Raw genomic sequence first — 24,516 nt, forward strand, 5'->3', positions numbered from 1 at the left:
AGAGAGAGAGAGAGAGAGAGAGAGAGAGAGAGAGAGAGAGAGAGAGAGAGAGAGAGAAAGAGAAAGAGAAAGAGAGAGACAGAGAGAGACAGAGAGAAAGAGAGAGAGAGAGAGAGAGAAAAAGAGAGAGAGGATCGTGCACACTGAGAGAGGTAATCCGATCGATCGGACGGATCGATCGACCGGTTGTCGTCGTGCCACCGGCCGACTTATGGCTCGTCGATCAAAGTGCTCCGTGTAAGGAGAGCCGATTTGTTCCTCTAATAATCTTTCGTACTTAACTCCTAATTAATGCTTCCACCGATCATCGCGATTCGATTTCCTCTTATACATTTCGTTTTCTTTCAGTTATCATATGCAACTCGATTATAACGAAGCATCGACCTCGTTTCTCTACAATAACTATTCAGATAGATTTTCTATATTCTAAGAGTGTCGAATTTTTATATCTTTTCGATTAGACTTAATGTAACAAAAAAAAAAGAAAAAAAATGAAGTATTGTATTATAATAGTGTACCTTATATAAGGCAATTATAGTTACTCAAGAGTAAATTACAAAAGACACAAAAGAAAAGTCATTACTCTTCAAAGAACTAAAGGATCGTTCTACGTGAACTTTTTTTTTATATATTTTTTGACACATAATACTGTGGGCGGTTAGCTTCGTTCTCGCTCCATCAGTTTCGATCAGATCCTATAAGCAACTTGGAAGGAGAACAGAGGACTCATGGAACTCGATAATGAGCTTAGACGTCGTTTTTAAGACGCAAATAAGAGAGAGAGAGAGAGAGAAAGAGAGAGACAGAGTCGAATAAATTTCTATGATGGAAAGGAATTTGATTATCTTCAATTAATTTCTATTGGAACGAATCGATGGAAAAATTAATACAAATTTAAAAGACGAATATTCAAAAATTATGAATCGTTATCAAGGAAATGTTGAGAGAGTCAGAAACTAAGACGTGAAAAAGAAAAATAGAGAGAAAGAGAGAGAGAGAGAGAGAGAGAGAGAGAGAGAGAGAGAGAAAGAGAATAATAGAAGAAGAAGAACGAGAAGGCAATGATATTTTTGCGGTGGCGCAAAGTTAAGGCTCCAGCCGCAGAGCAAACGTTGGTCGGCCGCAATCTTCGGTCAATTTCCGAGAAAGGGGCAAGCAATCTTACTGAGCAAACAAAAAGGTGGCCATCTTGAGTTATCTTTCGAAAAAGAACAAAGAGAAGGTAAGAGGAAGATAGATATAGAAGGAAATCGTTGATCGACCCTTTGTCGGAGAGCCCTTCGAAGAAGAAGAAGAGATATTTCAGTAGCAATCGCATCGATAATTTTACTTCGTTCCTAAGAAGCTACCGTGTGTTACTCGACGATTCAATCTCGACTGGCGTCTTTCTCCTCTTTCCTATCCAACCTTTCGTCTAATGTTTTCGAATGTATTAACTGCATTCTATAACCACGCAGTGAGTCGATCCTGCAAGAAATCAATCTAGCGGTCTATACATACCATCCTCAGAGAGATACGCATTCGACTACAGATATAATAAAGAGACACTTAAAAAAGTTTAAAAACACGAATTAAAAATGATCGAAAAGTTTGTAGACTCATTGAAAAATCTCTTCCTATCGCTTTTTCATCACAGCTCAATTACCGTCGAACTAATTAATACGACTGAATTTTTCTTATCGAAAAGCAGCCGATTCTAGCGAGAAGAGCAGGGAGGTTAAGACATCGACCAATCGATCTTTCCGTAGCCCCCGTGAAAACAAATGAGCTCCAGACAGGCGAGATCCGAAGCGGCCCTTTTGAGGCCCTTTGATGCCCGGCAGCTCTCTTGGATCGGGACAGTCCATTCACGGTAGCCGCTCTGGCTTCTCTGACCCCGACACTTCTCTTATTTCTTTCTCTCTCACTCTCTTTTTTCTCTTTAGTCAACGACCGACCATCGTCTCGCACCCAGCTGGAACGCCATAATGAACCAAAGGGTATGGACAATGGTTCGGGTACAAGATACGCACGACTATCCCACTTCGAAGGATTAATAATCTTCTTCGATAATTACTTTTTCTAACTTTGTAAAAAACGAATGACAAAATTATCGATTAAAAACACATATATATTTATATACGTATTATTATAAACTATTTGTCAACTTGAAAAACATTATCTCCAACGTTATTTTAATCTTTTATTTATTTATTTTTTTTTTTTATTTGTTTCTTTTTTCTTTTTTAAATCTATTTGAACGTCCTATCGGTAAATGACGCAATTAAAAGAGATAATTGTACTTTCGAAGTAAAGAAAAAGCTAGATGCTATTAAACTGTAACAATAGACTCTGGCATGGTTCATTGTCGATGATAATATTGATTAATTATAAAGTGGAAGCGCCATCATGTCGAACGGACAGCTTCGCCGATTGTAAGCGATCATTAGAGCGTTCATTAAGTAAGAAAGAAGCTTATCGAACGAGGCGCCCAAGTGGGACCCAAGTGAAAAAAATTTTTTTCTTTTTTTTCATTTTTTTTTTTTTTTTTTTTTTTTTTTTTTTTTATATAGACTTATGTATGAACCCGAAGCATCTGTAATAGCTCGAAGAAAAATTACTTCTTACGGTGTAAAAATATTTAACTATATCGATCGTAAAAAGAAAAAGGAACACCAGAGAAGCTCATTTTATCGATGTTAAGGTCTTTTACAAAAGGATAGATGACAATGATGACCAGGATTATACACCTTAAGTCGCGTCACAAGGACTAGCCCGGCTTAAATTCCTTTTAGAAATATAATAGAAAAGTTATTGGTGACGTTACAATGACGTGGAGAGATCTGTAATTAATGGTCTTTCTACGAAGTGGCGTATCGTTGTATCGCATTGGCGTAGAAAGAGTTTCCTCGCTAACTAATAAACTCGCAGCTTTTGGAAGAACAGTTTCTATAGCTAGCAAGAATTGCTTATGAGAAAATATTTGCTCTCTGAAAGTAATCCTGACAATGCGAAAATACTAATAAATTATATCGCAGGAGTTATTATCGTAAAGATGGAGATTAGAAGTGACGCTTATTGTTAGAGCCAGGCTCTAGTAAATTATTTTTTACATGTTATAGCTACGACTAATATTAATAATCATAATAATAATAATAATAATAATAATAATAATAATAATAATAATAATAATAATAAGAATAATAAGAATAATAATAATAATGAAGATGATGATAATGATGATGATGACGTTGATGATAATGATGATGATGATAATAATAATAATAACACTATCTATAATCTCTTTTAATACGAAATAAAAATTCTTCATTTTAAAAATACGATTTTGATCAGGCGAATAGATCGCAAAGCGAAAGAGCGATTCATAAAGACGGAAAGTCCCTTTCTGCCTTTAGCCCTTCACCTCCGGCACGAGCCACAGAGGAGAGGTAATTAATTAAGTTTGACTTACCGCATGAATTACAGAGGCCCCCGTCGATTAATTAATTGTAACTTAGCTTGCCACCCTTGCGCACAGGACGTTCCTCATCCATGGGGATTTTGTCACCTTTTAAAAGCCGACCTACTACTGTACCTCGTACGACATTCTGAAAAATAATGAATTTCCTTGAAGAAGGGAAGAAAGAAGAAAAAGAAGAAAAGAAAATGAAAGGATGATTTTTCTTTCTCTATCTATCTCATTCTCTTATTTTTATTCGCCGAGTTTCAAACGTGCGAATTTTCAACATAGTACTCTTTTTATCCATAAAGTAAAATGATAATCTATCGCTTGTAACAAATACAGATACGAGGTTATAAAAGAAACGTTAGGTAGGAACGAGAGAAATGAGAGGATACAAGCAGGGAATAAAAGAAATCCAGCAAGAGTAATGCCGAGGGAAGTAGTTAAATTCGTTGCATGTGTGCCCTCAAAAGATCTCTACTCGCCCTCTACACCCTTTGTTTCTGCGTTAGGTAAGCTTTTGTTTCGGTTATACGACCCAGCATAGCACGACGGCCCATGGTCCAATAAAACGAAAAACGGAATCCCCTTTTACAATGCCGTACATTTGCATAATTTCGCGTAATCTCCGCCATTTTCGCTTCTCACGATTTTCTCCTCCTCTTCCTCTTCCTCCCACTCTTACTTCACCTTGGGCACAATTTATTTTCAAGTATATAACGTCATGATTTTTAACTGAATGAATGTTCGAGCTCGTTCGCGAGCATAAGTAAATCTTATAAAGTATTGCGAAAGAATACGTTGATCGAGATAACAAAGATTAGAAAGAGAATGAAACGAAGAAAATAATTGGTCGATTAGAAAAAGATAGAGAAAGTAAGAAATTAAGAAAAATGATTGGTTGATAAAAAGAAGAATGGTTAGAAACAAAAAGAAAGAGTGAGGCGAGTATGATGATAAAAAAAATAGTGATTAGAAAAAGGAAAGAGAGAGAAAGAGAGAGAAAGAAAGGAAGAGGGAGAGAGAGAGAGAGAGAGAATACAAGCAAATTTAACCTGACAATAATCGAGTATATCGATAACGTAGACAATTTCACGAGTTATACAAAAAGCGGAAAGATCGAAGATCATGGACGATTATCTTTCATGTCCAATGTTGCCATCGTTAATTTGATAAAAATTGCTACCAATTTGTCTCTACCTGTTCTACATCTTACATACATACGTAGACAAATTAATGGCGATCGTTACGATGTTTCAAAAAAGAAAGAATGATGTTAATGAAAAGAATCAAAGATTTATTTTTTTTTTTTTTACATGCCTTTTGAAACGAATAACATTTTACGAAAAATTATACGAAAATTTTGATCGAGAAAGATTCGTATTATTTCTTCGACATTAACCGGAAATACAAATCAAAGGAAGGAGGGAACGAAAGAGAGGGAAGAGAGAAAGAGAGAAAGAGGAAGAGAGATGGCGAGAGAATCCGGGAACGTTTTCGCGGTGGAACGAAGCGGTGAACGCTAATGGCGGCGGTCGCTCGGAAGATGAATACGAATGATTAAGAGCGATTGGATTGTAGGTGCTCGCCTCAATTACGAGCGAAGCACGCCATTCCCTCGTTATATCGAAGCTGTTCTCTGACGGCACGTTGACTACTACGACGACGACGAGGACGAGGACGACGACGACAACGACGACGACGACGACGACGATGACGATGATCACTACGTCCAACACGAAAACCAAGACGACGACGATCATATAGTACATCGTATTCATACGATGGTTGCTTTTGGTTCGAGCGGAGACACGAAATTTTAAAATGTGTGAACGCTCCTTTATTAGTAGCGTGACCAATCAGTGTCAACGTTATTAATCAAAACTCTTAACGCTGCCTCCTCTCTACCTCCTCGTCTATTCGGATAACGTCTGGCGCCTTCTCGCGGAATTTTAACTGACTTAAATTGATCCCCGGTAGATGATAATTCGATAGATGATCGAATAAGTACTTATTTAATTATTTATTTTTTTTATATTTTATCTAATAATCTAAGTGTAAGCTTATTCGTTTTCGACTAAATTCGATTGTATTTATTAATACGTTGAATGTTATTTTAGGAGTTTACCAATCCACTGGTAATCAATTTTCAAAACATTATTTAATATATTGATTAAAATTTCTTTTATAACATATAGAACATTAAAAGTATATGCCCTAATAATAAGAGTAAAGTCTAATGTTGAAAGTATGATGATATAAATACTTTTTATCTTTTATTAACAAAGAATTATGAAAGATATTAGATGAATACTTTGATTTTTACAAAATCAATTTGACGTTTAACATGTTAACTAATAAAATTTGTAGAAATATAATTTTTAATAAATGTAAAATCTAACGTAAAAAGTATGATGATAAATGTTTCTGTATCCTTTATAATAGCTAAATTATTTATCTAATATCTAACAATACATATTTCTTGATATAAAAGAGTAAAGTCTAATATAAAATAAATAATACGTAATGTTTCTGTATTTTTTATCTATTATCTATTTAATATTTAAAATATATACTCCTTAAAAAGTGTGACTATAAATTATCTTATATCTTTTATTTACAAAAAGTTATAAAAATTTTAATATGAACATATGGATTTTGGCAGAATCAGTTCGGCACTCAACGTATTAACTAACAATATTTACAAAACTATAATTTCTAATAAAATCAAAGTTTAATGTAAAAAGTATAAGAATGAATCCTATTATATTTTTCATTTACCAAAAAAATTTTGTAAGATATTAGAAATGAATACGTTTAATATCTTGATTTTTGCAATAATCAATGCGGCATTTAACACGTTAAATATCGACATTTAAAAATAATGAACGAAAAATGATTTAATTAGATTTTTATAACTTTTAGAATGATTTCTATATTTCCATGACAATTTATTATATTTGCGGAAATTATAAAGAAATATACACGCAATATTTCGTATGGAAAGAGAAAACGTTCTTCCCTCGGTTCTATCGTGCCACGTAAATCCTTGGACGGTGTTAATTATGAAGGCAGTGTTGCATTGTAGGTGAAAGCGGAAGCGGGAAAAGATCCAACGAAAGTTAAACGAGCCACGAAACAAGACCACAAAGGGAGAGAGAAAGAGAGAAAGAGAGAAAGAGAGAGAGAGAGAAAGAGAAGCGTTCGTTTCTTCGCGAGAAATTCATCGACTTGCTGCGCTTCGTCGATCCTATTATTCTTCCATTTTTTATCGATTTCAAGGTACTCACGTTCGTCTAAGAGGAGAAATTTTTAAATTAACTTGTTAAACAGTGGAAGACGAGTTAATTCGTCATGAAAAATTAATTTTTATTGTAATAAAATAATAAATATATATCATTCCTATTAAGAAAGCATAATACAAAATGGGGCAAATCTTCCTAGATGATTTTTAAATATCATTTATTCATTTTTAAGATTATTCACGCTAATTTTTTTTCAAATTGTAAAACTATAAGTTTAGAAACTTTTGACCTGTATTTTCTTATTTATTAATTTATACTAAAATTTTTTTCTCTGTTAGTAACATTTTATTTAAAAAATATATATATATAAATAAAACAAATTTCATATATTCACTTGATCGAAAATCTTTAAAAATCTTTTTGGTTAACAGATTAATTAAAAAATATAGTATAAGTAAAATAGTTCGAAGAATATGTTCGATCCTCGTACTATGTGATTCACGAAAAAATCATTATCGGATACGATTTATCAAACGTACAAGTTGCGGGATAAATTAATCGATCTAGAAACGTTCTGTAAGACGTCTAATAATAACAATAGCAATTCACGGTGTACTTACGTTCATAGATTAAACCAAGGAACTTATCTACGAGCAAATCGTTTAAACATCCATCATTAGATCCGTAATTACATGCATTTATGCTCTCACCCTTCCACACTTTCCGCCTTTCGTCTCTCGTAATTATGCGAGAGCTATGAGAGCATCGTGAATCTAAGTGCAACGTTAATATGATTCGTATTGATCAATTCTTGATTAGAAGATAATTCAACTGAAACAATGGTGTCGAACTTCTCAACATTTTTCGATTAACGACACAATTCTATTGAGCTTTTAATAATAAATAAATCAAAAGAAAAAAAAAAAAAAAGAAAAAAGAGAGAGACAAATTTTCTCGAGAGATTTCGCAAAAATTGCATAAACGTCGAGTGTCCGATGAAAGTGACGATAGTCTGAGTGTATAAATGTATATATGGCTGTGTTTGTGTATGTGTTCGGTGCTAAGCGACGTTCGATTCACCATCTGTCGACATGTGTTGTGCTCGCGTGTTTTCTTCTGAAAGAAGAAGAAGAAGAAGAAGAAGAAGAAGAAGAAGAAGAAGAAGAAGAAGAAGAAGAAGTAGAAGAAGCAGAAGAAGAAGAAGAAGAAGTAGAGATGAGAAGAGTCACGGAGTCACGTGCGGTCTAAGGCCATCGTACATCGAGCGAGGCTCGATAGAAAAAAAGAAAGACCGCCGTTGAGTCTCGCGTGATTTCCCATCCGACGTTCCTCTTATTTTTTTCCTTCTTCTTCTTTTTCTTCGACTTCGAATTCGACTTCGATTTGTTTTCCTTCTTCTAAATATGTTTCGAATAAATATTTACTTAACTTTTTTTTAAGTCGTAATTTTCTATCGAAAGAAAAGAAAGAAAGAGAGAGAAAGAGAGAAAGAAAAAGAGAGAGAGAGAAAGAAAAAGAGAGAGAGAGAGAGAGAGAGAACAATAAATGTACTTAGAACTATTAGAAACACAAAAGTCAAATATGTTAAATAAATGTAAAAAATTTTCTTAATATATTGATTAAAATTGTATGAATAATATAAGTAATCAAATCATATAATTTACTGATATTACTGTGTTTTATGTAATCTCAACCTGTGAGATTACTGACTACTTTATTTTTTTCTTTTATAAGAGTAGCTGACTTCTCATTTACTTCTAGATATCAATTGGACTTGCTTAATCATTTGCCTCATATCTACAGAGTTTGCTCAGAATATCGATGCCAGCATATTTATTGCGTACAACATGTAATGAAATCACGTGGCAGAACTTTAGGAACGAATTTTTGATAAGCAGAAAAGAAAAAATAGATTCTACCAAAATTGGCTAGAAAATGTTTAATTTTTGAATTATAAGATTTTCTAGTATAATATTAATGTACCCCGATTATGTTTGCTTTATTTGCCAAAATTAAATCCAAGGCACTAGTTATATTGTGCTCATATATCTAACCATGACTTAAAAATTTTTTTTTTGTACTAAATATTTTTAACATCCACGAATGGATTATCATATTCACAATCATAAGTAGATGTATTTTGAACGTGTTCGGAACTCAACGAGACGACAAGCTGAGTATTGTATTCAAGATAGGAGGCGGATATTTCGAACATTTCATATAAGGAAATGTCAACAGAGTATGTCATAATTCCAGCAAATGAACATAATTGAAGTACACTAATATCGTACTTGAAAGTCTTATAACTCTAAAATTAAGCATTTCCGAACCCATATTGAAAGAACCTATTTTTCTTGTCTGTATATGAGAAATTCGTTCCTGAAGTTTCGCCGCGTAATTTCGTTATACCTTGTATGTGTAGTAATACTATAATGTAATTAGGATTGGGAAAATGCCGAAAATATCAAGACACCGATAATATCATTTGTTCGTTATGCAGATAACTGACTAATACTAGTTAAAACATACTATTTAAAAGTTAAAGCAATAAGTAATTTATTGAGAGAGAGAGAGAGAGAGAGAGAGAGAGAGAGAGAGAGAGAGAAAGAGAGAGAGAAAGAGAGAGAAAGGAGAGAGAGAGAGAGATAGAGGGAGATCGATTTTTACGGTAGTACGAATATACATATATCGACTTAATAAAAGAATATTAAGAGAAAAGATAAATTAATTAAACTCATCGAGAATTAGAAGAGGAACGTTGAAGGATCCAGAAAGTTTTCTCACTGGAATCTCTAACACAACCTTCAATCTACCAATAGCATTCCTTGCTGCCGATGATGTAATTTAACGAGCCAAAACATCTTCAATCACAAACTTTTTCTCTCTATACTCTCTTTACCCCTTAGCTCACAGCTTCGCCATTCTCTTTCTTGGAGCGATAATTTGCTTTTACCAAGTTTGAAACGATAGAGAGCTAAAGAGAGAGAAAGAGAGACAGACAGAGAGAGAGAGAGAGAGAGAGAGAGAGAGAGAGAGAGAGATAGCGCGAAATGATTGCTTAAAAGAGATTCAAAGCGAGTGGAGGGACAGATTACCGAGAAGTTTACCAATCCCATGCATTTTTCTTCCTCTTTTTTACGTCCACCCCCTCCTCTCTATCTCTCTCTTTCTCTCTCTCTTTGTATTTTAATACCACCGCAACGACACGCGGACACTGATAATCTTGGAAGGGGCTTTTTTAAATTGGCTCCTTTGACGCGATACGCCGCGCGATGAGTTTTATATCGGAATAATTTTCGAGCGGCCTCCCTGAGCTTCGTTCTTTCTCTCTCTCTCTCTCTCCCTCTCTCCCTCTCTCTCTTTCTATCTATCTATCTCTATCTCTCTTTCAGCAGTTTTTATCACGGAAGCGAGCAGAAATTGTGCCAAAGATTCTTTAAACGTATCGACGGTTAGTCGAAATGATCGATCTCGTTGATGAGTTTTAGTTAAAAGAGAGAGAAAGAGAGAGAGAGAGAGAAAGGAAGAGAATAGCTTCCAACTTCAATAATTTCACGCCATGTCGATTTACTTTTACCATTGATCGATATTCCACGATCAGTTCGTCGATTAGTTGTTACCGTTTTTGTTATTACAATCGTTTCTATTCTATTTACTCTATTTACTTATCTTTTATTTCAATGATTATTCTAAAATTGTTAGCAAAGTATTAATGATACTATATAATCTAATTTTTATTGACATCTAGAAAAAAATTTTATCATATCAAAATTATAATATATTATTTATACTATGTAGTATATTTATACTATACTCTCTTTCTGCCCTCCCTTCTCTCTCTCTCTCTCTCTCTCTCTCTCTCTCTCTCTCTTTAAATTGTACTATAATACACTACAATCATACTATTTTATAAAAATCAAATTATATTATAGTATAATTATATCATATATACTAACAATAAGTATTATTTATATTCAAAAGATACAAAAAACTTCGGATACGAAGCAACAATTAATTTTGTGACGGTACAATGAAATAATAGTTAAGACATTGTTAACGGTATACTATGAAATGAATCTTATCTCAGTTTCCGCACATTTTTATAAAATATATCAAATATGCATGCACATGCAAATATTTTATTAAATATTAATTCTTTATTAAAAATTAATGAGTAGAATTAATGATTATATTATTAACTTGTTAAATGTGAATTGCTATATATAAGTATCTTTCATTTCCAACGTTTAAAAGATGTCACGTTTCTCTCGTCAACAATTTGTTAACAAATATATTTATACAAGTGTATGAATTTAAAGTTACATAACGTTAGAAAAGATTAATAAAAGAAAAAGAAAAGAAAAATATTCTGTAAAATCGTCGAAAATGTCTGTCGTTGTCAGTTCGAACGAAACTTCAAAATTAAAACGATATCGATCGTTATGCTCGAGTCGATGATAAAGCCACTCGGCTCGTCAATTAAGTCCTTGGGGTGTCATTAAACAAATGCCGGACTCGTTAATGCTGTGAAATGCTGGAGGAAGTACGCGGCTGGCATAGTTTAAAACGAGGAAACGGACGTGAAAAACGACAATTACCAGTGTGCTGCATGGTGAGCGCCGTTATCGCGTCAGGAAACCGACTGGACTGGGACAATAACGAAATTGTTACATAAAATTCATCCTACCGTACGACGCTTGTCAGAGCACTCGGTACTCTAATGGTGTTATATGAAAATTTCGTCCATGTTTTTATTCTTCTCCCTTTCTTCTTTTGTTTTCATCATCAATTTTCTTCTTCATCCTGAATTTAATTCGTATTACAAAATCAAATCTTAGAATCGAATCCCTTTGAAAATATGATTCTTTTGAAATTATCTCGTCGTATATATATATATATATATATATATATATATATATCCATATACGTATATATGAAAAACTATCATAAAACGAAAATTATTTAACGCTGTATTTACGAACATTGATTGTATATCTACTTTTATTGAAATTAAAATTGAAGTTCCTTTTTTTTTTCATTATAACATTATTTCATATTATTACATCAGTCAAAGTCAACATAAATTGCTAGAAAATAATATTTATGATTCCTCTAAGTTTTAGCATGAAATTTGAAATACGTCAAATTGACCGGATCAGCAAATTTAACGTTAAATGATAAATATTACGATGTATACACGTTGTTATTATTTATATAATTAATTCTAATTATTCGATTGATCTGTTCTAATTATGGATCCGTTAAAACAAAAAAAAAGAAAAATAAATAAACAAGAAGAAAAAGAAGAAAAATAATATTCGGAAAAGAATAATGAAAAAGATAATCGATGTCAAGGTTTTCGTTATCGAACATCTCATTGGTTCAAAGTTTAAGAGCATGCATGTACTTGCTTTACACATATTTACACAAAGAAAGAGACTTACGGTAAGTACGCGAGTCCGTCTAATCGGCATCACGTGATTATCAAGTACGGCCTTTGCTTCGCACAATCACGAGAAGTCAAACGCGGTAGTAGACATTAGCATAATGATCATGGATAAGGGAAGCACACGATGTGTCCTGCAATCATAATTCTCTCTCTTTCTCTCTTCCTCTCTTTCTTTCTCTCTCTCTCCCTCTCTCTTTCTCTTTCTATCTTAGTACTTTTTCCAGGAGGAGAAAGATCAGAATCGACTCCTCGTGCGAGCTTCGCAGTGAAGAAACGAAAGTGCCGTTCTATGAAGAGAAAATAAAGAAAAAAAGGAAAAAATAAAAATTAGAAAAAAAAGTTAGACGGAAAATAAACATACTTATATACATACATACATAGATACTACACACGTTAAACGTACGGAAGCGAAATTGTCCGTATGTTCTGTCGAGAACCTGGAAGATGGTAAAATAAAATAATCGTCAGCTATTATCCATTACACATACAAATATACACAGATACCTATTCGAAGAGAATCGCGTATTCCTCGTTCGCACATACAAAATAATTATACATACATACACACGCGCGGGCGAACACATGCGGGCGCGCGCGCTTAGCTTTTGTGAGAACCCATGCAATTACCGAGCTAGCTAACATTCTACTGCCTTGCATCGTGTCTGCTACCTTCTTCATAACGAATTAATTTAGATGTCTTAATTGCGATCGGTTAATTGTTCTGGAACGCGATGCACTCGTATTAGACACATGCACGAGTTAATGCCGTGCAGAGGAACGAAGTTTTAGAGGTGTTGGTATATAGCACAGCTACTTCCGAAGACACCCGGAATCTTTAAAATCGGATTACATTGCTTTCACCGAGTTCCACGCTCCCGCGACCAACGATCGTTCATTAAATTGTCCTATTTCGTGAAATACCGTCGTACACGTCGAATTATATCGCGATCAAAAAATATTCTTAATAATATTTCAAGATTTTTAACGAATCGCATCCATGAAAATTTCTTTTTCATTTTTGAATTTGCCTGACAAATTTTTAAATCAAAATCCCGGCGCAAAGCATAGGATTATAAAATTGTAGTATCAGAAAAAAAGAAGGAAGAGTTATATCACGAATAATGATATTTCAAGATTTTTAATAATTCACTTCGATGAAATTTTTTGTTATTTTCGAACTATTATTTACTGGTATAACTAATAAAATTTTGAATTCAAATTTCCGATAAAATTATAGAATCGCATTATATAACTCACGAAATAAAAAAAAAAAGATAAAAAAAATTATACCATGATTAGAAAATATGCTTAATGGTAGACATTAAAGAATTTTTAATAATTCACTTCGTTTTTTGTTATTTTCGAATTATTCTTTACTGGCATAACTGATAAAATTTTGAATTCGAATTTCCGATAAAATTATAGAATCGTATTATATAACTCACGAAATAAAAAAAAAAGATAAAAGAAATTATACCATAATTAGAAAATATGCTTAATGATAGACATTAAAGGATTTTTAATGATTCGCTTCGATAATTTTCTTTTTCATTTTTAAATTATTCGCTTACTCATTTGCTCGACAAATTTCGTATTCTAACTTCCGGTGTGAAGTAAATGACTATAAAATTGTAGAATTGTGTTGCATGAATCACGAAAAGAAAAAAGAATGAGAAAAAGTACAAAATATCCTTAATGATATTTAGCCCTTTACAACTCAATTTTTTTTTTATTTCTACAGAGATATTATAGAGTGTAAAAATGATAGTATTATTAATACTAGAAATATTAAACTGTATCCACTAAATATAATATATATTTAAAAAACATGAATAACTTCGGATATGAATTAACAATAATATGAAATAAAACTTAAATAAATACAGAAATAGAAACGTTTGACTCATGTAAAGTTACATGAGATTATAAATGATTAAACATTCTTAAGAATTAACTTCGATTATATTGCTAATAGAAGAAGCAACGATTTTTACATAGGGAAATTTTTCCGATAGGGAAATATACGTATTCGATTAATTTTGCGGATTAGTATATTTTTCATTTTTTAAATTAATCGCTTTCTCGCTTCCTAGATGAATTTCGAACTCAAACTTTTTGCAAGAAGCAAAGAAGTATACAATTATAGGATTGCTTTGTATAATTCACGAAGAAGAAAAGAAATAGAAGTAGAAACAAAGTATAAATCTATCAAGGAAACGATAACGTTAAATGCGTACATGGAGGCGATTACGAACGGCACATTATTCTCGCTTTTCTCCTGGGAAAGTTAACGCATCGAGCGTGTTAATTATAATGAGCGTTAAGTAACCGCTCGCGCACTCACCTCGTTGTTATATGGCCATTCGCCATTATCGTTTGTATCCGTAGCATTCGCGTTGGTGTCGGCAGCGCAAGAAAATCGTGCGCAACACAGTCCAGTCCAAACCCTGCGTCGCATCGGTGAAAGCAGTTTACAGGCTTGTTACTTATCGCGATGAACCGCGTTAACGGGCTAATGCACGAGAAATCATATATTTTGTTTAACCCAGCACTCAAGTCTCTACATGGATTTTCATTACTTGACTAAATCTATGCACGCGCGAAATTTAAACCTGGAAAACTTGAAAAACTTCGTCAAAAGAAAATCATACACATATATATATATATATATATATATATATATATATATTTTCTTATTTTTTCTTTTTTTCTATTAAGATTTCAGTCGAGAAAGAAAGAAATCACAATTTTCTTGTTCAAAACGTCGATTTTTATAAGAATTTGAATACGTCCTTGATGTCGTTCGATGAGATTAGCTTGAGATTAATACGTCGCCAAGGACATTCAATATTGGAACAAAGGAGTTTTGTCCCTCGCAAATTTTATGCTCCCTGCGTCGTTCTCCGTCATAACGTAAAAAAAAAAAAAAAACGTATGTAACGTTGAAATGTCCATGTTGTAATGTGACGTATAAACGCGAAAATAACGAGGTCCGAGGAAGAGTGAGAGAAGTAAAAGAGTAAAACGTGAAGGGTGTGATAGGTCTATGGCTTCTTCACACGCGAGGTCAATAAAACGGTTTTCATGCTACTCTTTACTTTTACGAAAGCCGTCGATCAGCTGGATTTTTAATACGTATCCGCGATGGATTTCAATCGATCAAGTATAGAATAATAGGAATTAAAAAGAATCACATGAGGCGGCTTTTTTTGCAGAAGTATCATTGGAATTTTCTCGAGACTTGCGATTCATCATACGTGCGCACGCTTATGCTTATACATATCGAAAGAGGGAGAGTGAGGGGGAGGGGAAGAGCGAGAGAGAAAAGAAGAGACCTCAGGAATCTTTCGACCTCAATTTTCGAGGCTTACGGCGCAGCCGACGCGGCGGATCGATGCCGATTCGAGGCGTGAAATCCAAAGGCAACGAGCGAGATATTCACGGTAATGACTCGTAATAAGCGCCGGAGCGCGGCGGCCAATGTAAACGATCGAAAAAGTCGTTAACTGGTCGGAAATCGGTAATCACCTGGAATAATCGACTCCTCTTGTAAGTGCTTACGTTTTTATACGTCGCGGTGTTAGAAAGAAATCGAGGCCGGTCGTGCATACCCCGTGAAGGTGGATATGTGTTAAAAAAAAAAAAAAAATGAAAAAAAAATAAAAGGAGAAAAAAAATACAAAAAAAGAAAGAAGAAACAGAAAAAAGAAATAAGAGATGACGAACGAAGGAAATTAGAAAGGAAGAGATAGATAGATAGGGAGATCATTTTTATTTCGCCGTATTTTAACATGTTGAATGCCGAGCTATTTTCACATTAAGAACGTGTAGGCCATGAACACCCAACGTCATTGCACTTATTGTAAATGCTTATAAAACACGAATTATGATATTTATGAAACCAAAAAAATAATTAATATATAGAGCAAGGTGTAATATATAATATACGCCATAAACGTAAAATATAAAATTATTTAAAATTAATTGAAAAATATTTCCCTTTTTATTCATTAGCGATTATCCGATGGATTTCTTAAGGGTAAATATTCCATATAGTAATTAATGACCCTTGAAAGTCCAACGGATTACTAAGGATATGCATGTCAAGTGTTCCGACATGATAATTTATTGTTATTCTATATTTTGGAATCAGTATCATTCATCGATAATTTTTTTACTCATTTCATTTGTTATTTATATCGTGTTTGAGAAGGTTATACGATTGTAAAAGCCGTATAGCAATAAGAAAAAATCAATATAATTAAAAAGACATAATTGATAACTTCAAAATAATAAGCAGTACACTGCTCCCTTGTGTAAACTGACACTTTATGAAAATCGTATTATTATACATAATAATTATGATCATTTTACATAAAATAATCAAAACTGCTCGTATTGGAGAATCCGGTGTAAGTCACCGGTGGCCCACACGATATTAAACGTGTTAATCAGACATAAGCTGCGAATATTTCACGAATAATGAGAAGTATTTTCTCTCTTTTATTCTTTCAAAATAATCCACGATTGCTCCTCGAATACGGAGATTCGAACGAACCAACGGGATATCCTAATCGTACGGTTCATTATGCTCTCTTCCGTACCCTTCCACCCCCATCTCTCTCGCTCTTTCGAACGTGCACGCGCGCACGGAGCTTCGAACACGCGATGACTATGACCGATGCCGAGAGCCACGACGAATCGCGATGCACATTACGAATAAATATCGCACTCTTCGCTTCTCTAATGCCTCCGTGCCGCGCAGATGACCACTTGGGTGGGTTTCGAAAATGCATCGACGACGACGACGACGACGACGACGACGACGACGACGACGACGACGACGATGACGACGACGACGACGACGACGACGACGACGACGACGATGACGACGACGACGTCGACGACGACGACGACGACGACGACGAAGAAAAAGAAAAAGAAGAAAACGAAAACGAAGAAAAGAACGTCGTCGTACGATTAAATTGATTTTCGATTCTTTTTTCTCTTTTTTCCCTTTCCTCTCCTTCTACGAATATTCCTACGAATCACGCGGAAATATCGCGAGATAAATAAATAAATGGATTTTCGTAACCTTTCTCCTGAGAGACGATCGATCACTGCTTACAACTAACGGCTGCGAATTTTTCTCAAAGACACTTTACGCAACAGTACAGAAAGCTTCGGTATGAAAGACGAGAGAGAAAGAAAGAGATAGAGAGATAGAAAGAGAAAGAGAGAGAGAGAAAGAGAGAGAGAGGGAGAGAAAGAGAGAGAGAGGGAGAGAAAGAGAGAGAGAGAGAGAGAGGGAGAAGGAGAAGAAGGATGAGAAATGTAAGGAACATTGAGAGATTTCGTTCCAACAATGGAACGATCCAGAGACGATAATGACCGCTAATTTGATGCGCGCGAATAAGAAGGAAAGTTCGAAGGATGGGCGAATAATAATCGTCGCAACGAAAATCGTGCCATGAACGCGACGTGCCATCTCGAGAGCACGATTCCACGGCTCTCCTCATCTATCTTCCAACGCGTTGGTAGCGAAAAAAGAAGGCATAATTAAATTAAATTAAGCTCCCTCCTCTCTCGCTCTTCTCCTTATCCTCATACTCCTTCTCTACCTCCTACTCCTACTCTATTCTTCTTCTTACTCTGTTTCTTCGCTCTTCTCACCTTCGGCCCTTTCCTCTTCGTCTTCCTTCTCCTTCTTTCTCTCCTACCGGCGGCGATAGTCCGCACCCGATGCCGCCTTTATTTGCAAGCAATTTGCGCCCCTGGATCGCCCTGCAAAAAATCTCAAAATAATGCCCGAGTATTAATCATATTCCCCTCTCGTACCGGCGTTCCCTCTTCTTCGTCTTAGTCTTCTTCTTCTTCTTCTTCCGCCATCTTTTCGTAACTCGACGATCCTCTCTCTTGAGTCTGCCTCCTCTCTCTTGTAACTGTATGTACCGTGTCCTCCTCCTCTTCCTCCTCCTCCTCCTCCTTTTCTTCTTTCTCTTTCTCTTTCTCCTTTCCCCCTTTTCCTTCCTATTCTCAGAACGTCCATTCTTCCATACCGCGTACTTTCGTCCTATGATTATACGTTATTCTACTCTACGTGCTAGACTGAAAGTACTAGAGTCTCTTAAAGTTATAATCATATTGCGAGGAGGGTACACGTTGATAGATTCTATTTTTGTAATTAATGCCTCGGGGAGCGATTCATTTACAATGTTACAGGCTGCTTCTCACAGCTTTTGATACATCGTCCAAATGAATTTCCTCTTAATGCGAAAACCGTCGGAAGAGTCTTATGACTTACATTACGTTAACACGATATATCATACAAAATAATATTCACGGTTCAAATATTTAAATAGTATTTAACATTTGTTGGAAATAATATGGTAAATAAAAAAATAATAATAAATAATAAAAAGATAATATTATACAAAATTCAAGTTTTCTTCGGTTTTTTGAGAGCTGGAAGACCGCTGTCGTATTCGGACACGTTCAACATCCTTACTTTCTTCAAAGCTCCCGTCTTATGATGGACGCCATCTTGTTTCTCTTGTATCTTCCGATCAGGCCTGAAAACAATCACGGATAACGGCCCTTAATCGTCATATTACGGCTAACCTACAATTTTCGGTAATTCGATGTAAAAGACATGTGGCGAGGACAGCGCGAGATAATCGAAAATTGATAAAAAAAAAAAAAAAAAAGAAAAGAAAGAAGTGGGATTCACTTTAAAAAGCAAGGATTAACTTCTTCCTTTTTGTTCACAAGTTGGAGACAGTGGTCTAACAAAAAAATAATATAAAAGAGAGAAAGAGAGAAAAAGATAGAGAGGAAGGTTCTCCTTTCAACTGCCGTGCCGAATTTCGCGTTCGTCACCATTTCTTTCTAAACTCGACGTACCGTGACCGTGAATTCTTAAATATTTCAAAGAAAAGTAGTAGATGTATATAGAAAAGATCATCGCCCATCTTGTCGGACAACGAATCTAAAACCAAACATAAAACCGATACGAAAGTGAAACAGAACCCGTTCTCTATTAGAATTGATCGTGTCATGAAGGAGACGGTCTATTTAAACCCGACGACGAAGAGGACTCACGAATACGGACGTGAAAGCATACGAATAAGAACGCATACTATATACGATATTGTCGCTTCTATAGTTAGGGAGAGGTGCGCGCGAGCGCAGAAACGAGCGTAATCGTAGCCACAGAGGCGTATACCGTGGGGTCTCTCGATTCATTGGACCGTCGGCTTGGTGCCCGCCTTTCACCCATTAAAACTGACTTGGCTCTCTCTCTTTCTCTCTCACTCTCTCTTTCTCTCTCTTTCTAGCTGGCCGAAGGGTACTTGCTGCGTACCAAAAGCACGCCCATTGAACATACATTAAACACATTAATGCGAATATCCTTCACGAAAAAGACTAGCGATTCGTGTATCGTTTGAGAAAGATATCGATAAGGAGAGGTGAGAGAGAAAGACAGAGAAAGAGAGAGAGAGAGAGAAAGAGAGAGAGAGAGAGAGAGAGAGAGAGAGAGAGAGAGAGAGAGAAGGAAAAAAGGAGAAATAGGGAATTTAGATCACGAGTCATTAAGTGGTGGATGAAAGAGTTCCGTAGAGGTGGAAAGGCGGATTCCGTGGTTTCCGTAAATGGCAGAAGCACGGCCGACCGGAAGCGGTGGTCGCATCAGTCTGTTTAATAGCCGTATTGTATAATTATGAACAATAGAGCGACAGATAGAGAGGGAATGAAAGAGAAACAAGGATATGAGGATAGAGAAGCTTGGAGGAGAAGGGCAAAAGCCGGCCGAACGTTATACCAAACGCATACAGTTGTGGAAAAGAGAGAGAGAGAGAGAGAAAGAGACAGAGAGAGAGAGAGAGAGAGAGAGAGAGAGAGAGAGAAATAGAGTGTGGAGATTCGAGAATAACGGAGATATCGCGGGGGAGAGACGAAATAGCGAGGACAAGCACGATGAGAGGCGTATGGCTTATGGCCTGGCAGCCACCGTAGAACACGTCCGTCCGTTCTCTGTACATGACGGATGACAGAACGCGACAGTTTTGACGTGAGCAACCTCTCTCTAGGAGCCACGGACCGTCGTCCGCGTTATGCGTACGCGTTCTACGTGTCGCACACGCCGACATATTTGCTCTCTATCTCTCTCTATTACTCACTCACACTACGTACATCGCGGTTAGCGCGCTAAGCCACGCGTGAATCCGTCATTAATACCATTGCTATCGTCTCCACACGCCGTAGGATGTTACTCGCAATTGTTCGCGATGAAATGCTAACGGTTATGACCAGCAAAGAACAAATCTAATTACAAACTCAACATGCACTCCCTCATCGACGGCTGCGTTGCTTAATTAAAAAATTAACCAAGTGTATCATTCCAAGGAACAAAAAAAAATTAATTCAATCTATTCGTACACTTACCGATCGATCGTAAGCCTGTTGTTGTGCTTGACTTTAATGTTCTCTTGCTCGCGCAACTTCTTCCCGATTCCACCGATTCGCTGAGGCCGATCACTCAGGCCAAAACTCTTCGCATAATGACCCAAATGAAGCTCCTTTCGATTGAAGAACTCTCGCAATTCGTATGGATAAGTTGAGTAGAAACGAATCCAGGAAACGTATGCTAATAAAACAATATTCCAATACATAAAACATTCGTTATTTTTATAGGCTTAATAAATTTTAAATATCGTGATAATTCATTAATTTTTACTTAGTTTAATTCTACGGAACTTTGTGCAAAAATCACAAAAATTTATAAAGTATTTTCTATATTTTTATATTTCTTTGTCTCTCTGTTCTTGAATAATTTCATATGCTTTTATATGATTTCAAAATACGTTACATTAACACGTTTTCGAAAACTGTTAAACTTATGTTAGTCGTACATTATGAACATACATACAATTTCGATGTAATGATTGCTTATACCGCATATACCTAATACACTCGTATTAATCGTGCTTCCATTAAGACGACGGGGCTGGACTAGTATACGATTCTATGGGGTATACGTGTGTCCTGCCGCGAGCTATTACGGAGCATTAACAGGGGCGAGTCAAGTGCTGTAGCTAATAGTCATCCCCTCTCTCACTTCTCTTTCACTCTCTCTCTCTCTCTCTCTCTCTCTCTCTCTCTCTCTCTCTCTCTCTCTTCGCATCTCTAGCTTCCGTACACGGGTGAGAAATCCTGGGGTTCTCTGGTCCTGAGAGAATTCGACATGTGCGAGTACGCTGTTACTCTGTCGTTCCGTGCGAAAATCTTTTCACCGTAAAGTCTCTTCGACCGTTCGACTCTTTGAAATAAAAAAGAAAAAAGACCAATCGACTCGTAACTATCCATGAAGTTAAATAGTATTCTTCGAATCAGAAAATAATTTTTCTTACAAGAATTTTATAGATATTCCCTTAAAAATTTATTCGATATCATTATTAAAAATATCTTTTTGTGACGACCAAAACGCTTTTATCGTCAAGTAACTTTGATGTAACGCGTAAATATGACTGTATTTTTAAATTCTGCTTTTATTTTGTTTTGTTCAAAAAAGTATTAATTAGTTCATATCCCGAAAGTTACTGTTTGCCAAGTATAAATTATACTTGCAATTAATAATAGAATATAATTGTATTATAATATTAATATAGTTATTAGTATATCATATTATAATATATACTAAATATTATTATATACTCTATTTATTGTTCTACATTCTAGTATTATATTGGAACAAAAGTTCATAGCATTTTCCAATAGGCGATATATTAAAAACGCTACGATCTTTTGTTTCAATCTAATTATATAACATCTATACTAAATATTATTATATTAATTATATTAATATAAGTTATACTATAAATTTCGCATTATATATAATTTTTGATTAAACATAAATAAAAATTGGTTTATAAAGATTTTAATTCTGATAATTTGCCGAGGGAGACCTTATGCTTCGACGTTTTCCGCTCTGATTTCCTCCTGCTTTCTGCCTTGACTTGTCTCTTCCGTACATAAGAAACCGAGTAGAAAGATCTTTCTCCACGTTCGAAGTCGACGTTGAAAAGGGAGAAATGTTTTTCTCCATTTAGCGCATAAATCTTACGATGCGGCGGCACTGAGAAGAGAAAGAAAGAGAAAGAAAGAGAGAGAAAGAGAAAGAGAGAGAGAGAGAGAGAGAGAGAGAGAGAGAAAGAGTGAGAAGGATGTAAAAGCGAGAGGGGTGAACGTAAGAGCGACCGCCGTGCAGGGTGGCTTTGTTCCTAAGTGATGTAACTGCGTCTTATTGTATTTGTATCCTGTATCGTATTGTTAAGAGTCTCTCACCACAAAGCGTAAGTGGTTTTGGCGGAAGCCACATTCAGTGGTTGGATTGTGTCGGCCACCCCCTCTGAAAGGCGCATAGACTGCGTACAGTGAATTCGATCTAACTCAAAAGCACCCAAACATGTACTTACATATATATACTTCTAGAGTTATTCGATTATAAGAACGAATATCGAATTTTGTCAATGAAAATTGTAATCACGAATCATAAAATGACATCAATTATTGAATGTGATTAATCAATTAAATCAATTACATTGATCTCTTCGATTTTATAAAGATATTAAAAAGAAACTATTGATGATCTATCATAATTATCAAAACCAATAAATGATTATTTATGAACTTTAGAAAACATTCGTAAAGAAGTTGAAATAGGAGTTATTTCGAAGAGGGTGTAGCTTGAGTACCACTATTAGAAGGGGGTGAGATATATATGCGGGACGGAATGGATGAATCCCTTAGCTTAGTGGCGAGGGTTGAGAACACAGGGGGTTGTTCTCGCTATTGAGGGCCGTTCGGCTCTATTGGGGTGATAATGTTACGAATTAGTGAGATTTCCACTTCCCCGCGTGCTAGCCTTCACCTCGGCCTTAGTCAGGAATTAAATAAATTCGGAGGTAACATAGGAGGAAGCTAGGAAATGGTCATGCTACACCATTATTCTTTACTTCATATCCGTTTTTGTACTCTTTTTTATCGCTTTATCTTTTTTTATCTTTTCTTCGATTCTAGCGTCGACGCATTTTTCTTATTTTTTTTTTTTTTTTTGTTTGATTGCAAATCAATATCTAATAAAATATAGAAAACGACGTTGAGAATATGAGTTCAAAGAAATCGTTAAATAATTAATTTCCAATTTTTCTTCCCCCCTCTCTCTTTCTCTCTCCCTCTTTCCTTCTTTCCCTCTTTCTCAGCTTCACTCTCTTCCGATGAAAGCAAGCTACGCGCGAAAAGTGCAATGCTAGAGGTCGAGAGTAACGTGGCAATTAATCTATCAATCACCGGTACGTGCGTAGGAACGGTCAAGTGGTTAGCTGTGTACCGTCACTCAAGTCCGGAATGGCTAAGCGCTCAAAAACCGTGGCTAACCTTCGTGTAAAGCCACGCTTGATGCTGAACAAGTTTGAAGCTCGAAAGCCAAGCAGTAAGATTTATGGCTCTTCGACACGTTCTTTTCTTGGAAAGCTTCATCGTTGAGCCGATTAAGTTCGTTGATGCGACATATACTTTCTAATATGAAAATGCTTCTTTCGAAGATGACCGATATTTGCAAGTAATGTTCATCGATAAAAATGTAGCTGAAGAAAGAGAGAGAAAGAGAGAGAGAGAGAGAGAGAAAGAAAGATAGAGAGAGAGAAAGAGGGAGAGAGAGAGAGGGAGAGGGAGAGGGAGAAAAGGAGAGAGAGAAAGAGAGAGAGAGAGAGAGAGAGAGAGAGAGGCTAAAGCAGTAAAATGAAGGAAACATCTTCGTTTCGCGAGGAAAGCGATGCGGCAAAGGGGAGCTGAGTTTTCTCCCTTCGAACCAATTCGAATCGTCGCATCTTAATGGATTTATTATTGCAGCCAGTAAATTCTTTCTCGTAACAACCCTAATAGAGTAAGCATGGCATGGCAAACAAGATCATCCCTCCTCGTCTATAGACTATGTAAATATCTGAGTGGCAGGAGAGAGCGAAAAGAGACCGAGACAGAGGAAGGGAGTGGTAACGGAGAGCGAACCCCCCATAGCGTAGTCGTATAAGAGTTACTTTATATGCGAGTAGGGTGCTCACTGGAATTGGTTTACTCTACCCTGAAGTCAGCTCGCTTTCGTTCCAATCCAACTGAATCAGAGTAGGTGTTCCCTCATCCTTCGTAGATCCTCTTCACTAGCTCGTGTTCCGCGAACAGAGAGATAAAGGAAATTGTGTTAAACGGACAACCGTGTGAGTTGTTACGTGTTACGTAGACGCGTTACGTTTCTACCTTACGGATTATCCTCTACGAAAATTTCCTTCCAGTTTTGTTAGGTCAAAGATTACGCTTCGCTAGAG

At 35.7% G+C, this 24,516-nt stretch overlaps 1 protein-coding gene across 19 annotated transcripts in view; it reads right to left on the reverse strand.

The window, feature by feature from the left end:
- The window catches only part of LOC124947029 (probable ATP-dependent RNA helicase DDX31), a 44,161-nt gene that overhangs the window by 13,575 nt on the left and 6,070 nt on the right, over window positions 1–24,516 (reverse strand). Inside the window, exons 8-12 of one of the 19 annotated variants that reach the window (XR_007100279.1) lie at window positions 20,582–20,783; window positions 17,810–18,708; window positions 12,132–12,267; window positions 11,375–11,490; window positions 3,452–3,587 (exon numbers count right to left, since the gene is read on the reverse strand). Coding sequence is in view for 2 of the 19 variants with exons in the window: in XM_047488606.1 (XP_047344562.1) it covers window positions 18,576–18,708; window positions 20,582–20,783 (335 nt within the window). In the remaining 17 variants the exon portion in view is untranslated. The other 18 variants (XR_007100277.1, XR_007100275.1, XR_007100274.1 and 15 more) reach the window with 18 other exon arrangements.

Source organism: Vespa velutina, chromosome 2 (genome assembly GCF_912470025.1).
Source record: "Vespa velutina chromosome 2, iVesVel2.1, whole genome shotgun sequence".
NCBI classification, from domain to species: domain Eukaryota; kingdom Metazoa; phylum Arthropoda; class Insecta; order Hymenoptera; family Vespidae; genus Vespa; species Vespa velutina.